Genomic DNA, 16,600 nt, shown 5'->3' with positions numbered 1-16,600 from the left:
GGACATGGTGCCCTGTATCTCCTCGTAAGTAAAGTAATTCCCATTTCCTCTCTCACCTTCCCAGTAGCCAAGAGGCAACCTCAGAAATACAGCCACCACCCTTGAGACATCAAACAAATGATGTACTTGCTTCATACGTATGAAAGACCTTTTCTTTGTGATTCAGGAAGCAGGAGAGGTTTTTTGCATATTTTCAGCATGGTCAAATGAGGTCATTAAGATTTTTTTTTTAGTCCTATCCACTAAAAGTCGTGTAGCAGCATCCTTCTTCCAACTGGCATGTTTTATCCACAGGGATCGTTTTGCCTGGAATGAGAGTAAAGCATCACTTCTTAAGGAGAGCTTGGAACCGCTGCCCAGAGCAAGGAAGCCTTCACCCACCGACCTGTGAATCTCTTACCATTCTGTAACTTACACAGCTTGATAACCAACTACTTGGAACAACTTTTGTAAAACCTGCAAAAACATACGGAATTGTTTTATTTACAAAACCTAGCTGTGTTGTAATGCAAAAGGAAGATAAGCATTTTAGACATATGATCCTCACATGTAGGCATGTTCTGGATACAGCACTTATTGTAATGATGGAGATGAAAATACTAACACTTCCACTCATGTGGAAGTTGACCTTGCTTTGAGCAGGCGGCTGAATCAGATGACCTGTGGACGTCTCAAACTAAGTCAGTCTGTATTTCTATAATTTATCCTATTGGAATGTTCTGCAAGTATTCTTCTTTTTATGAAATAAACAGGACATCAGGAAAACTCAAAACATTTATGTTTTAGTTGCTGAATCACAGCTGTACACCAGTAGTCTCGCAACTGATCTTACCTATAATTTTGGCTTATCAAACCAAATTTTGATTTGGTTTTAAAAGCTGTTTCAACTAACACTTGTGCATAAGTTCTAATAGCTGCAGGAGGACTTCCTATCTTCTACCTATGAAGAATTTCATTACATTAAATCAGATTTAAATTATAAACTACATCAACTCCAACAGAAGCCAATGTGTTCTCTTTTGCGTGTGCGTGGCATAAAGATGTTTTCCATCTTTAACCTCCTTACACAAATTAGTATGTATGTCTCACCTCAGTGTGACGTTTTTAATAACGCAAAACTGACCGAATCACAAGACATACTGATGCAATATTAAACACTGGATTTAAGTTCACAGAAGCAAGAACACTGATGATGTGGGTCGAGAACTTCTAATCGTTTAACTGCGCATCTTGATACTGCACGAGCTTTTGATGAGGGAATAAATGGGTTATATAACTCAGACGCAGCTGCTGCAAGGATGCTTTGTCAGGGTGAATTTTAGAAATAAAATGGAACGATGCAAACCAGCAAAACCCGGACTCTGACACCTCTGATTGCTCGAAAGTTTACGTCAAACTTCTATTACTGTACGTAGCAGAGTTTTGTGTGATTCAATAAATGGAATAGTATCTATTTTCTGTTATGTTTAGTTAAAACATACTACTTGTTGCATTACAAATTTCAAGAATTGTCAAGGCACAAAAGGACAGCTACCATCTATGCATCTCCATATATCACAGACAGGACTGCTACAGGTGCCTCTTATACAGGCATCACAATGCCTCCTATTATGAGACTCTGCTCTACTGTACTTGCAGCAACAGTTTTGAGGTTTGAACTGAATTTCCTACACCAGATGTCATTTGTACCTCACTTACTGCTGTGTGGAAAGACTAATCCAGAACAGCTCAACCACTCCATGGGTAAGACTAAGGAAGAGTAAACTTCAGTGTAATACAGTTACCTAAAGAAGCAAGAGTTAAGGTTGGAAAGGCAACATTGAGTTTAAACATTTGGCCAAGAAAAACTGAAGTCATTATTATCATTGTAGAGTCAAGCAGTTAGGTTGGGAAATGCCAAAAATAGCAGCAAATACCTACAAAAAGGTGCAGAAGTGTGTGTACTATTTCACATCGGACTCTCACAACAATGATGGCAGGTAACAGCAACATGTCTTGGGAAACACAGTTTAAAAATCTCCAACTGAAAAGCACCAAGATACAGGCTTCTAAGAAACTTAGGGAAATTAAACTGGGGATATTCTCCACTGAGTAAGTCTCTAGACATTTCAGGCTAGTCGGCCACTTAATACTAAATTTATGATGGCAAGAAGCAAAGTAGAAATAAAGCAAATAACCATGTCCAGAAAACAAAAATAAAACCCATAAAAATTCTGGGGTTTTACTTATTTTACTTTATTTAGAAGTAAAATGAAGTGTGACATTTCCATCTAGAGGTCACTGACATACGCTGTGGTAATTTCAGACATGGAGAGGTGGTTCTAGCTTTCAGATTCCTCCCAAATTCAACTTCCTCCTCTTGCACTGGAGCTTTGTACAAGCTCTGATGCATCTGGGGACACATCTGTTTAAGGCAGCCGCTGGAGTTCAAGCTTATCAGCAGATGGTGCTTCAAAGACGTCATCTTCAACACTTTCTTCTATGGGTTTCATTTTTGCTGATGTTCTCAGGTAGGGAGACGTCCGGCCCGGGCCTGCCACGGTTACAAAGAAATTACCAATTAATTTAACCACACATGCTACATACACCTATTTGTGACAAGGTGCACGCAATCTGATGATCCTGTCCTAGTCCCCTTATGGGAGGATTTCATAAATGAAGGTTCCTTTGTTATTTGGCCACAGGCATCAGGAACCCTAGACGTGGGACAGCCACGCTGCTAGGAACCAGCAACGCCTCCGACGTTCAGATCCTTTGGCTGGCCACAGGCACGGTATTGTCCCCAAATTCATTGCAAATCCTGACTGCATGAGATGCCCAACGCTGTGTCCCTGGCAATAGTTTTCTCACCGTTACGCTCACCCACTAATTCCTGTCCACAAACGACGACGCGAATGATGGCCCTAAGTACAAAAGGTATGTACATTTGCACACCTGCCTTGCCTGTGAAAACATTCCTTGGTGTACTGGGCAAAGCTCGGGTGGGTACACGATCACAGCCCTAACAGCCTTAAAGCATAAGAGTGTAAAACTTATGGAAAATATAATACCCCATAAAAAACATAAATAAAAAAAGATAGAATAACAGGTGAAGGCCAGGTGACTTTTGACTGACAGTGATTTAATTGCTCCAAGAGAATCTTTTAGAAAAGGAGCAACTCATCAAGCTTGCCAGAGCAGAGCACACACAACAGCCATTGCTGATAATACATTAAATGAGGTTTTTGTGCAAGTTACTGCTGCAAACTACCTCTATTGTAGTTAAATTTTCAGCATGAGGGTTTAACCACAGAACTCTTTCGACATCAGCCAGATAGGTTTATTTTCCCTTGTTCACTCTGAAATTGCTTCTGCTCTTCTAGTTTTTTTTTTCTCTCAGTACTCTCTTCTAGAGTTAAACTACCACAATGGTAGAAGGTTGTAAACAGCTAGCACATGATAACCAAAAAGATTAGAAATACCATTTGAGAAGAAAAAAAGCAAGAGGTAGTGGTCCTGTTTGACGGATCGTCTGTATACAAGCTAAAAATACAAATTTTCTTGAAAAAAATACTGATAGCCATAACATACTCTTATTGCAGGGCTATTCTTATTGCTTTAAAATAAGTTTATAAGATATACAGTAAAATGCTGTGCTAAGGAAGCCTATTTATGAAGAAGGACACCTGTGTGCTGCATGTGTTACATGCACAGAACAAAATAACTCACTGGTCCTGCCTGTAGCTGTATCGTATTACTGCATTTTTAAGTCACACTCACACACACACTGTTTGGAATTAGCATTTCAGAACTTTTTATGTTAAAAATGTATTAGTATTTTCTTTTGACATTCAAAAACTACTTTAACTGCCATGATAAAGGGCTACTCAAACACATTTTTAAATACTGGAATTGTTAAGCACCTCTTTTCACAAGTATGGGTTTTTATGGCCTAAGGAAGTGATGATGAGATCATTTAATTGTCTAAATCCAAGGTTTGCGGGTACACTTCGATAGAAAATTGACTTTGCTAGAAGACACCAACAAATTACACTCAAAGGTGAAATGATGCCTGAAAATGCTGAATTACAGTTTCGGCTTTATTTTTTTTTTAAGATTTTTTGCATTAATATAGTTTATTGCCATTTTAAGAATGGTTTTCTTCTGTTTAGAAGTGCTTAGGTCTCTCCAGAAATCAGAAGTAAGAAGTCATAAGTCTGTTCAACAAGATCCAATATAAAGTCTAATACTGTTGAGCTGTTTGGTTGAAAGACATGCCCTTGTTTTCTTCAAATACAAAAGCCTTGTCTACCGAGGCCTCTATCCAGTGTTGGACAGGTGTTCAAGAGAGAGTCAGACCTCAAACCCAGGCCTTCCATACTCTACTCTGTTGCCCTCTCTTTAAGACCTAAGCCCAAATACATGTTAAAATGGCATTTCCCAAGAAACCCAATCCTGCTTTTAACCACAAGCTGGGTATAACATAGGGAGCACACGTAATGAGATAATACCAAGAAAAGCATTACCAAAACAAAACCTTTCTACATTCCGGCTTAGCTTAGAAGTTTGCAAGTACCAATTCATAGACCAGCAAACTGGAGAGATCTAAACCAAGCAACATAGAAAAAGATACCATGTCACTAATATGTATATGAATGACTATCACGCAATAGAATTACTGAACAGAAACTAATACTGAAATGTTTTTTAAAGGACTGAAAGTCAGGTGAAGCTACCCTTGTGATCAGGTTGAACTATTTCTGCTTAACTCCAATTTTGGAAAAAGAGATACATCAATTTCATTTACCAATAAAATACACAGAGATGGATCATGGATGTCAAGCACAAGTATCGCATGATAAACAAATCCCACTTTAATACCTTTTTGAGGATGCTTGCTGGGTTAATGTGATGTTATCAACAGAAAACATCATGCTGCAAACGACTCGCTCCATAAGCATTATAGAACTCTTGTTGGTTATTTCCTTAATATAAAAGCGAACAGTTAGTTGGGTTTCTTAGTTAATTAAATTCAAAACACAGGTTTGTTAGTAATCATAGTTTGGGACTTACTAATTAGTATTTTTCACCCTTTCACTACTAAACACTTTGAAAAAAAGCTTTATAACAATTTCTTGAGAAAATGAGTCAAAGCTTATTGTTTGTCGCACAGATAAAAGTATAATTTAAAAAGTTTGAATTATACAAAAATATAAATGCTCAATTTTTCAAGAATACAGAAATCAGGAGAATAAAACTTATTTGTATGGTAGTAGTTAAATACCATATTTGTAATGGGAAGCTTTTGTTCACACAACAATCGATCACCTAGCAATGACAAGACAATATTCCTGCAGAGCTCCTGTACAGATAAGTTTCTCTTATTCATTTCTTCTTCTAATAAAAAAAAAAAAATAAAAAAAAGTTTGTCATTTCCATATGTTCCTCACTAAATCTTCTGTGGGTTTTTAGATTTTGCTTGTTTGTTTGTTTTTAAATAAACAAATGTATGATTGCAGAAGGAGGAGCCAGGGGAACAGCACTGGGACAGTTAAGCCTCAGCATATACCTCACACTGAATCTTAAAAAACAGATCAAAACCAAAAGACTGACTGCAGCACTGAGAGCACCCAGAAGATTTTTGAAAACACAACAGTGGAAAGGTAAATGGCAGCTTTTTTTGTTCAGTCTTCCCTCTGATCTGAGAAAGAGTGCATATATGGCCACAATTCACATTGAACACAAATCTTTAAGCAGAGCTCACCTTGGTAGCAAACCCATCATTGGCAATGACAGTACCCAGGAATAACTAACAAGCTATCTTGGCAAAAAGAAAGATTGAAGCATTACAGTCTAGTGAGATAAATAACCTTTCATCAAGAGTTTTATCAACCTTTTACAGAAGTCAGAAATTCCGCATTAATCAAAATGCAAAGAAGAAAAAAATGACGGCATTTCCTGAGGTGCACGATACACTGCTGTACGGGTAACCCCTCTGCCTCCCCAAAAGTACAGGAAACACTGGACTCGGGAGGCTGCTGCCACACCTGCTGTTGCCAGGGGGGTGGTGGTGGTGGCAGTATCAACCACACCAACCGCTGCTGGACCGAGCAATTTCAGAACATACAAGACATTTAAAGCCCTCTTTTGGGGGAAGTACATTATGTGCACCAGAAAACACGGTACGCCAACCAAGAAAAAGTACAACAGAGAAAAGCATATTTGTAACGTATGTGCTAAGCATGGATGCATCTTAGGGGTTAACGTAATTACTGCTGAACACGTCATGCATTTAGATTACTTTCTCCCAAAGCTGAAATACTCGTGTAAGTGTCTTGCTACTAAGCCTGAAAGAGAATTTTAATTCTAGCTACTTGTACAAACAGTTTTACAATTTCTTTCAGGCTTCCGAGTGTGCAAATTTGTCCTCCTACACAAAGGAGCGGCTTCTATTTCATGGAGGTTTGTCGTGGAACAGGTGAAAAGCCAGTCAGGAGGTTACGGGTAAAGATCACAGAACAGACCAACATGGGAGACATCGTGGCAGGTATCTGCTACAGGCTGCCTGATCAAGAAGAGCAAGTAGATGGAAGCCTTCTTTAGAAACCTGGATGAAGCCTCATGATCGCAGGCCTTGGTCCTCGTGGGGAACTTTAAGCACCCCAGTATCTGGTGGAAAGGCAACAGGGCTGGGAGCAAGCAGTCCAGGAGATTTCTGGAGAGAGTAGCAGACAGTTTCTTCACACAAGTGATCGATGAGCCAACTAGGGCAGGTGCTCTGCTGGACCTGTCACTGATGAACAAGGAAGAACTCATCAGAGAGCTGAAGGCTGATGGTAACCTTGGCTGCAGTGTCCAGGAGCTGGTGGAGTTTAAGATACTGAGAAACACGCAAGACAAATACTAGAGTTACAACCCTGGACCTGAGGACAGGGGACTGTGGCTTGCTTAGAGATCTACTTAGCAGGAACCCATGGGACATGGCCTGCAAGGCCAAGGGGGTCCAAGGACAGGTAGTTGATCTTCAAGGGCATCTTCCTCAAAATACAAGGACAGTCCATTCCAGTGTACAGAAAGTTGAGTAAGCGTGGTAGAAGGCTGGCATAGATGAACAGGAAAGTCCTGACAGAGCTCAAACATGCACACACAAAGTGGAAGCAGGGATGAGCTGCTTGGGGGGAATACAATATGGCCCGAGCATGCGGGATGGAATTGTGAAAGCCAAAGCTCAGCTGGACTGGGATCTAGTGAAGGGCAACAAGAAAGGCTTCTACAAATACATCAGCAACAAAAGGAAGACCAGGGAAACTGTGAGGCCATGGATCAATGGGGCACGGGACCTAGGGACATGGAAAAGACTGAGATATTCAATAGCTTTTTTGCTTCGCTTTTTACTTTACAGGTTTGTCCTGAGGCCTCCCAGGTCTCTGAGTCCAGTGGTAGAGATTAGGAGAATGATACCTGACTTACAGGAAAGCCAGACTGAGTTGGGGAGCACTGAAGGCAACAGGGCAAACACAAGATTGTGGAATCACAAGGACTGCATCCAAGTGCGCTGAGGGTTGGCTGATGCAATTGCAAGAGCCCCCTCTGTTATCTTGGAAAGGTCATGGCAGCCAGGGGAGAGAAAAAAAGGCCAATGCCATGGCCATTTTCAAGAAGGGCAAAGAGAAGCGCTTAGGGAACTATTGGCCTATCAGCCTAACCTCAGTCCCCAGGAAGATTATGGAGCCTGTCTTCCTGGAAGCCATGTCCAAGCAGATGAAGGACAGGAAGGTGACTGGGAACTGCCAACACAGATGTACCACAGGCACATCGTGCCTGACCAGTTTGATTGCCTTCTGTGGTGAGATGATGGGCTCTGTGCATGAAGGGAGTACAGTGGATGTTGTTTACCTGACCTGTAGCATGGTCCTCCACAGCCTGCCGTAGAATTCTTCCAGCCAAATGAGTGAGAAGTGGACTGTATACATGGACTACAGCTTGGGTGAAAAATTCGCTGGACTGCTGAGTTCACAGGGTGGTGACCAGCAGTACAAAACCCGGCTGGCAGCTGGTTACCGTCAGTGTCCCTCGAGGGTCAATACCAAGGTATAATGTTCGTTAATACATTAATGACCTGGATGATAGGACGGAGTGCATTCCCTCCAAGTTCACAGACAACAGCCAAGTAGTGAGGGAAACTGGTAGGGCGGCTGGTCAGAACGGGCATTCAGAGGCTGGGGAAAGGAACTGACAGAAACCACAGGACGTTCAACAAAGGCAAATTCCTGCACCTGGGACATGACAAACCTACACAGCAGTACAGCCTGGGCATCAACTGGTTGGAAAGCAGTATTGCAGAAACAGACCTGGGGGTCCTGGTGAACACAAAATGGACTACAAGTCAGCACAGTGCCCCTGCAGTGAAGAAGGCCATCCATATATTGGGTCATATTAGCAAAAGCATAGCCAGCAGGTCAATGAAAGAGATTAGTCCCCTCTACTTGGCACTTGTGAGACAGGATCTGGAGCGCTGTGTCCAGTTTTGGGCTCCCCCGTACAAGAAAGACATGGACATACTGGAGTGAGTGCAATGGAGAGCAATCAAGATGGTCAGGCACTGGAGCACATGATGTACATGGAGAGGCTGCAAGAACTGGGTGCATTCAGCCTTATGAACAGAAGGTTCTCAGGGGATCTTACTGTTGTCTTCCTGTAGGCTACCTAATGGAGGTGTATAAAGAAGACAGAGCCAGACTCTTCTCGAAGGCATGCACTAAAGAACAAAGGACAACAGTCATGAGTTGCAATAAGGGAAATCTTTTTCACCATGAGGGTGGTAAGGCCCTGGAACAGATTGCCCAGAGAGCCTGTGAAATCTTCCACCTTGGAAATATTCAAAGCTTGACTGAACAAGGCACTGAGCAACCTGCTCTAGGTGGCCCTGCTTTGAACATGGGGTTGACTAGAAAATCACCAGAGGTTGCTACCTCAACCGTTCTGTGATTCTAAATGTCCTTTCAAGGAACAGAGGAGAAAAAGAAAACAACACTGGAATTTTCATCAAACTATATCCCAGGTGTCACCCTCGACATTCTAGTAGGGCGAAACACTAGTGGGGCTTTTGCTTCTATCTATCTGGGCATGCAGCCTATACCAACATTAAGGAGTGAAAACAGATAGGCCCTCCAAGTCTGAAGTTGTTCCTGGATGAGAACTGTGAGGAACACAATGGAAAACAGATAATTAAACAGGAAAGTGCAAATACATTAAAATACCTTCTCTTCTTAGCAGAGAGTTTAACCATAATAAATAACTGACAGTGATTTTTTCCTCATATATTTGTATTCTTATTACTGAAGAATAATATTTCCCAAATCAAAATAAATAATCCTATATGATCCTTTTAAATCTCATTAAACTAACAGCTTATGTCAAATGAGAAAATTGAGCATTTTCTGTTGTTTTTTTTTTTTTTTTTGTTCAAAAGCTGCTTTCAGAGTTCAGGCTACTGTTGGAGTTTAGACTCAGGGGACTTAAACAATAGCAAAAGCCTAGAAAGAATTTAAAAGGTTTCTATAAGGGAATAAATTCCAAGAGTAGAAGCAAAAAGGTCAGACACGGTTTCTTCCCTCACTTCATCTGTTCTTTACTACTCCTGTCATACAAAGCACAGGAGAGGAGAGCCTAACAGGATATTTGGAGATTTTCCAGGTGGCATCAAAATATTGGTTGTACACATTTCTCCAGACTCTGCCAATACAAATTATCTCAGGAGGAAAAGCAGAGCACCAAGTGGCTGAGAGGAAATGTTTTCTTCAGCTTTTTAATTTCTACAAGCACCAGTCACAGACCAATGGAGAAACTAATGTGACAGGCACCATACATGCAGAGTTTTGCCCCGTTGCTATAAACATTCCATATTATGTCTACACATCAACGTTGTGCCAAAAATTACTATCATACATGCTGATTTTGTTGCCAGTATCTACATGAGGTAGCTTCAGTTGGCATACAAAGCCTTACGCATCCTATGAATTCCCTACAGTTAGGTCCCTCTACTTAGTTGATGAACAGCAGCATACAAAAAGCTACAATCACAGAGACTAGGTAGATGGTCATCTGTCATAGATGATCATCAATCAAGCTGTGTTCAAAGCTGGCGTGAACTATTTTGAGCACTCACGAAGAGAGGATGCAGAGGAAGTCCCACGAAGAAACATCTGCAAGCCATCCTCACTGTCACTGGTACTGGCCATGCTGTTTCTCATCTGCATCACAGAGAGCTGTGAGCAAAGACTAGGCTGTCGATCGATCTTTTTTGAAGCCTAAAAAAAAAAAAAGTATTTTTTTAAAAAAGGTATCAAGTAAATTAAAATAAAAATGGAAAATAACTGTTTCCTCTGTAGTAGATGCTCTGGTCTCAGCTATGACTATTCATGAATCAAGAAGCTGGTTAGAGCAGAAGATTCTATGGAGTGTAAATTGATTTAAATTAAAATAGAAGATGCCAGTAATATATTGGAATTGGAACACTGACAAGCATGAAACTTCATATTAGTTGTTCAATTTTAATTTCATTTTGCATTGGACTTTTCATGTATTTTCCTACAGAAAGGTTGATTTTTATTATTTGATAATTCATTATTCAGGTATGGTGTTCTGCAATTAAATACAGCCTTTATGATAAGCCTGGTCCTCCTCCTTGCTAAACAAAACAGCATGCTACATATAGAGTTTAGCAATTTATATCTTAACAGAAACTCATTTGCTTTCCTGGCTTTTCATCATGTTAGAAAACAGTGAATGTCATTCCTTCCTAGTAGATGGCCATTTGGCTCTTGATTTTACGGAAGACAGATTAAATGCATCACATGAACATTATCCTCTACCTGTCAAATGGTCTTTGGAGCTTCCATTTGCTTTGAGTAGCTTTCCTGAGAAGTCTTTGTACTGTAATATTTATGTGAAACCATATATCGTACCTTGTCAAGTATTACTGCAAGTCAGAATGCTGTTTTAGGTGTACGTGAAAGGTAGCAATCAATGACAAAAGCATAATGGATAACTCCACTTTTCTGAACTTTCTCAGGAATTAGCAACCTGTTTCATGCAGGGAGGAATGACTATTTTCCCAACAGACTGAAAATCTCCTTAGGTAGGAGAAAATCACAAAGTTCCTTATAAATAAAAGGATATTCTTCTTTTTTCCAACATACGATGAATTGATATTCTTACCTTCTTATTACCACCTTGACTATGAATAATCTATACCGGATTTGGTTAGTTGTTCTCTTCTACGTCCCCTGTGTACAGAAGTCTGCTACAAAACTTTCTGTTGAGATTGCAACCAGCTAAAAAGCATTAAAGACATGAGTAATATGTATATTTGACAATGAAGCCTTTGACAAGTGACATACCCATAGGTTGCTGGCAATGGGGAAATGAAGGAGCATTTGCTTGACAGATAGCTCTTGTCCTACGTTATGCAGGAAGGGCTTGTGTCACAGGATTTTCATTTGAAGAAGAATAAAGAGGTACTACAAGTTTCCCAAATGCTCACTCTTAGTTTTTATAACGTACAGTTTCAAAAGTTATTGTGATAAAACGGTTAAAATTATCTTAAATTCATGTGACTATTTTCACTAAAAACATGGTACAAACTCAAGTTAAAGTGAAAATATCATATAATTAAGAAATATACATAAAATTGTGAGGCCAGATTTGCGTATCTGTATATGATTTTAAGATGGTGAGTGAAATATATACTCAGTCCGTTAAACAAAGTAGCAAATAGAAATGACAAAACTGTTATTAGCTGGAATAAAGTTAAATGGAACTTTTCTGTTTCAGCCTTGATCTCGCCTAGCCCAGCAGGCGGGACATCCATTTGATCTTCCAGGCTGTGCACATACAACACGGTGCTCATCAAAATAAACCTTTCAAACCACAAGGACCGCCACTCGGTGACACCAACACCTGTGTCTGTGCCACAGCAGGAGGGGCAAAAGGGAGGAGGGAGAAGCCAGGGGAGCTCGCTGCTCTCGCAAGGAAGCCTAAAGCAAATGTTCTGATGACAAACGCGTCTGCTGCTATTTTTATAAAAGCGTGCAGATGTTAAGTCAAAGGAGGGGCAAAGTTTGGTAGGTTTTTTTAAATACTTCGAATGTATGATAAGGACCCTTCAGTTAAAAATCAACCAATTACAACCTTACAATGAGTATTCTACCATTCTTCCATTTCGAGAAATACTTATACTAGTACTGAAGCTCTACAGTGCCAGAAGACAGCAGCACAAGTTTGTCGCAAATGACTGCGTATACTAGGCATGACATCCATGTGTAAAGAGAGAAAATGAGGGAAAAAAAGAGGAGAGAAAAGAGGGAAACAAAATAGAGAATAGAGAAGAGGAAAAAAGAGAAAAAGGAAAGCAGGGGGAAAAAAGGAGAAAAAAGAAGAAAGAGGGGGGAAAAAAGAGAGAGGAAAAGAAAAGAAAAAGGCAAGGTGAGGAGGAGTGTGAAGAACAGCAGTTTCCCAGGAGAGGAAATCTGAATGCACACACAGCAGGCCTGTCACTACATATTCCTTTCAGGTGCCATACTCCAGAAATCACTTACTGTCTATGTAGATGTGGGTTTTAATACAGATCATTTCTCTGTAATCCTTCTTTATTTAAAAAAAAAAAAAAAAAAAAGATTTAACCACACACTTCATAAGATGTATTTTATAGATGGCACACTTCTGCTAGATAATTTTTATCTTAGTGCATCAGTAAGATGAAAATAGTGATCTGAAATAGTTTTGAGGGTCTGATTGCAAGACAGTGTAATTCTCAATTTCATTGACCAGAGGGCCGAATAAGCAGTGCTTTATTGCTATTAAATTGTTTCTCCAGCAATTCTTCCTTTTCTCTTTCTACAGCCAGTACAAAACTGAGAAAACTTACAATGTCTAATTAGCCATAAAGACAATACAAGTTAAGCCTTGTCGAAGTCTGTTGTACGGTAGCAGTGGCAGTCATTCCTTTGGATCGTTTTCTAGTTAATTCATGACTTTGCAGAAGCAACTATTTAACCTATATATGAGATATTTATGGCAATCTAATGAGAAGGATTTTTGCTCTGAGTTAGTGTGAGTTAAATCAATACAGACAGAATACACAAATACTGTATTATAAAACTATAAAGCTTTTCATAAATGATGGTGAAAGTTCTCCAAATAAATTATATATGAGAACCCTACAGCCACTACATAAATAATAAAAAAAACACCAGCAGCTGAGTTACCATCCAAATCTTGAAAAGTCATGTAACTAAGTAAGAAGACAAAATGAAAGTAAAACAAGATGATCAATATATCCATGACTACACCCAGACCACCCAGTGACACCTAAAACACACTCCCTCTACATGCAAGAAGAACACGTTATATTCAGACCACTGAATATTTTACACGTATTTATATTTATTTAGATTTTCCTTCCACTAACTACATCATATCAACCTTTCTTTTTTTTTTTTTTTTTATTTGCAACCCTCAAACACATGTTGAAATCACTCTTCTTGGCAATCAGCACTACCCCTCAGTTGAAGTTTCTTTTTATGAAGGCACCCATTTGTTAAAGAGACAGGCTATCCAAGGAGAAGGACCTTTTTAGTTACTGGCCATCACGTCTACTAGTTGGCCAGAAATATTTGCACTAGCCGATCAGTTCTGAATTTCAGTTATTCATCTTTCTTGCGCATGACTGTGCTAACTTTAACCAACTGTGTTTCTGACAGAAATGTTGTACTGACTCAGACTTTGGCACTAAAAGGCAATGAGTGTGGATTCAGCAGCTGATAGTAGCAAGTTTAAAAAAAGGTGCTTTAAGAGGATTTAAAATTGAAGTAACAATACATTTGTGTGTGAGAGGCAAATTCCCAAAGGAAACTTCCACTGCTTACCTTGTCATTTAAGGTTGGGTCATTCAATGAGTAGAGTTTATTTGTAATATCTTTGCCAATAAGATACTTAAAGATCTCATAAAGAAATGGCTCAGATTCCAGAAAATAGGTCAGTCTTTCCCTGGACCAGCACAGGAACTTGCAGTTATCGTCTGCAATAATGGTAACCTGAGAAATACACGCTCAGAGTTAGCACATTTAAACATGTTCTAAAATAAGCGATACCATTTCATTTTTGCCTCCAGTTAAAATAACTCTTAAAGCCATAAAACTTCTCAGTATCCCTTAGAACGTGATATTTATATAACAAGTGTAAAACATCTCAGGTATTTAATAGCACCATATTTTAATGGCATGGCCAGTTTGTTTTTCAGGAAACCTGGAGGGAGATAATAGGGGAAAATCTCTCATAAGTTCACAAACTGTGAAAGCATTTATGTTAGAGAAGATTTACATGTAAAGTCAGTCCTACGGTAACGGTGCTCCTCGCATCCCAATAGGCCTACATGTTGCTTGGCTTTATTTTATGTCGCTGTCGCCAAACAGGAACAACTGGTATAATCCAGATGTCTCCATCAAAGAGTTTTTAGTGATTTTTTTTTCTAAAGTTTCACCTTTCTCTCTTCACTGTCAGCCCTGCTGATCCCACAAGTACCACCTTCTAGCAGCTGAGCTATGGCTCCGTTTGCTCAGTTACAGATTATCCAGCTATCAGCAGTTACAGTGGAACTCGCATCCTTCTCCAGGGTGGCTGGACGTGCCAAGCTCGTCCTCCTGTGCCAGCAGAGGGCAATGGCACACCAAAACCTGCACAGCTCCCCAACACCCAACGGGTATTCCTTGTTTTGCGAAGGAAAGTCAGTAATCTACAAAGAAACCAGGTGCACTCTGCTATTACAAGCTAACGCTGCATCTTGAAAATTAAAAATGTATAAAGCCTAAAAATAATGGGAAACTGTCACATATCCACAGATTTTAACTTCACGGTCCGTAACACAAGCACGCAGGCTGAGGAAGAATTTGCCGGCGTTGCCAGCAGATGGGGTCCTTAAGACTGAATCCGTGTCCTCCTCCTGCAACTGCAACGCTGAGAGCATGTATACACCAGTATACACCAGCAGAACTCGTGAGATGTATGCTGTACCAGATTACAATCAATTTTTAAGGGAGGCAGAAGTTGAGGCGTGAGTCTTTTCCCTTCAGAGAGGCCGATTCACACCCAGTTGCTTTAGGAGAGAAACGGGCTGTGCCAAGAGGGCGGCCGTGCCGCAGGACGCCTCGCTGCCGCACCATGAATACCTCGGGACAACTCTCTCTCCTTGGCGTTAAGCCTAGGGTTTGACTGGAACATATGACATCAATCACTGATTTTAGAGTCTACATTGCTGCCCCTCCCTCCCCTTCTGCCAGGGTATCTGTGCAGATGCACCCAGTCAGCTGTTGTCCCATCATTACTACACATACACAGTTAAAGAACATCAAGCAAGAGGCAGCAAAACAGCTGTTTCAGTATTATGGGAAAAAAACTTCCCTAACAGTACTTTTTCCCCCACAAGCTATACTGCAAGATATCCTTTAATGTGCTAGTATAATTACACTGCTAGAGACATATACCCGTATTGTCCTCCATACGAGTATTTTTATTCAAAATAATGTGATCTCTTTCAGCTTATGTTGCTTTAACAACTTTCAAAATGACAGAAGCACTAAATGACAGAAGATAAACACCGATTTCATACTACTAGTGCCCGAATTTTTATGCTTTCATTTTAGTAACACCAAATATCACAATAACTAATTTTCTTTTCCTGTTTTCGAAAAAGTGATGGCTCATATCCTCTCTTATCCAGTAAAGTTCTCAAATTATTTGTCCTGAATAATCTCTTAACATAAAAAAACCTTGCAAATGGTAAAAGAAAACAGAATAGCAAAAGCCAGACTGCTCAGTGAACACCATCATAATACTGTTTTGCAGCATTTCATTTAAAAAGTTACTCTTGATATGGTTCATCATGAAACACCAGTACTAGAAAGCTAGCAAAATTATGCAGGCCAAATAGTTCACTGTTGATCAAATATATACTCTGGGTTTTTATGATCTCAGGGGCTGGAGCACCTCTGCTACGAGGACAGGTTGCGGGAGCTGGGATTGTTCAGCCTTGAAAAGAGAAGACTTCGGGGGACCTAATAGCTGCCTTCCAATACCTGAAGGGAACCTACAGGAAGGCTGGGGAGGGACTTTTTACAAGAGTGTCCACTGATAGGACAAGGGAAAATGGGTTTAAGTTGAAGGAGAACAGATTTAGATTAGATCTTAGGAAGAAATTCTCAGTATGAGGGCGGTAAGACTTTGGAATAAATTGCCCAGAAAAGTTGTGGATGCCCCCTCCCTGGAGGTGTTCAAGGCCAGGTAGGATTAGATAATCTCTAAGGTCCCTTCCAGCCTATGCCATTCTATGATTCTATGATTCATACGCAGTGACTTTTAAACCAAAGTATACCTGGAATTTCTCACCCCGGTTCATCTGTGTTGATCGAAATTCAGGAGAATCTATAAAGGCACAGGGGTAAATATTATGCAGAAAATGCCCTCGATAAGACACCTTCATTCTGGAAATAAAACACATGAAACAACATTTTAAAATCATGGAGGCTGATTAATTTATTCTAAATTCAGATATCATTATTAACAA

At 40.0% G+C, this 16,600-nt stretch overlaps 1 protein-coding gene across 1 annotated transcript in view; it reads right to left on the bottom strand.

Annotated features, from left to right (window-relative positions):
• Positions 1-2,408: 2,408 nt before the first annotated feature.
• POPDC1 (popeye domain cAMP effector 1) overlaps positions 2,409-16,600 on the bottom strand; it is a 28,877-nt gene continuing 14,685 nt past the window's right edge. Inside the window, exons 4-7 of the mRNA XM_086608149.1 lie at positions 16,409-16,517; positions 13,908-14,075; positions 10,148-10,289; positions 2,409-2,533 (exon numbers count right to left, since the gene is read on the bottom strand). Of these exons, the coding sequence (XP_086464275.1) occupies positions 2,409-2,533; positions 10,148-10,289; positions 13,908-14,075; positions 16,409-16,517 (544 nt within the window). The remainder of the gene's footprint in view (positions 2,534-10,147; positions 10,290-13,907; positions 14,076-16,408; positions 16,518-16,600) is intronic.

The sequence above is a fragment of the Tauraco erythrolophus genome, chromosome 2 (assembly GCF_009769465.1).
Source record: "Tauraco erythrolophus isolate bTauEry1 chromosome 2, bTauEry1.pri, whole genome shotgun sequence".
Taxonomy (NCBI): domain Eukaryota; kingdom Metazoa; phylum Chordata; class Aves; order Musophagiformes; family Musophagidae; genus Tauraco; species Tauraco erythrolophus.
Note: the sequence above shows the minus strand (reverse complement) of the source record. Positions and strands in the feature narration are given on the sequence as shown.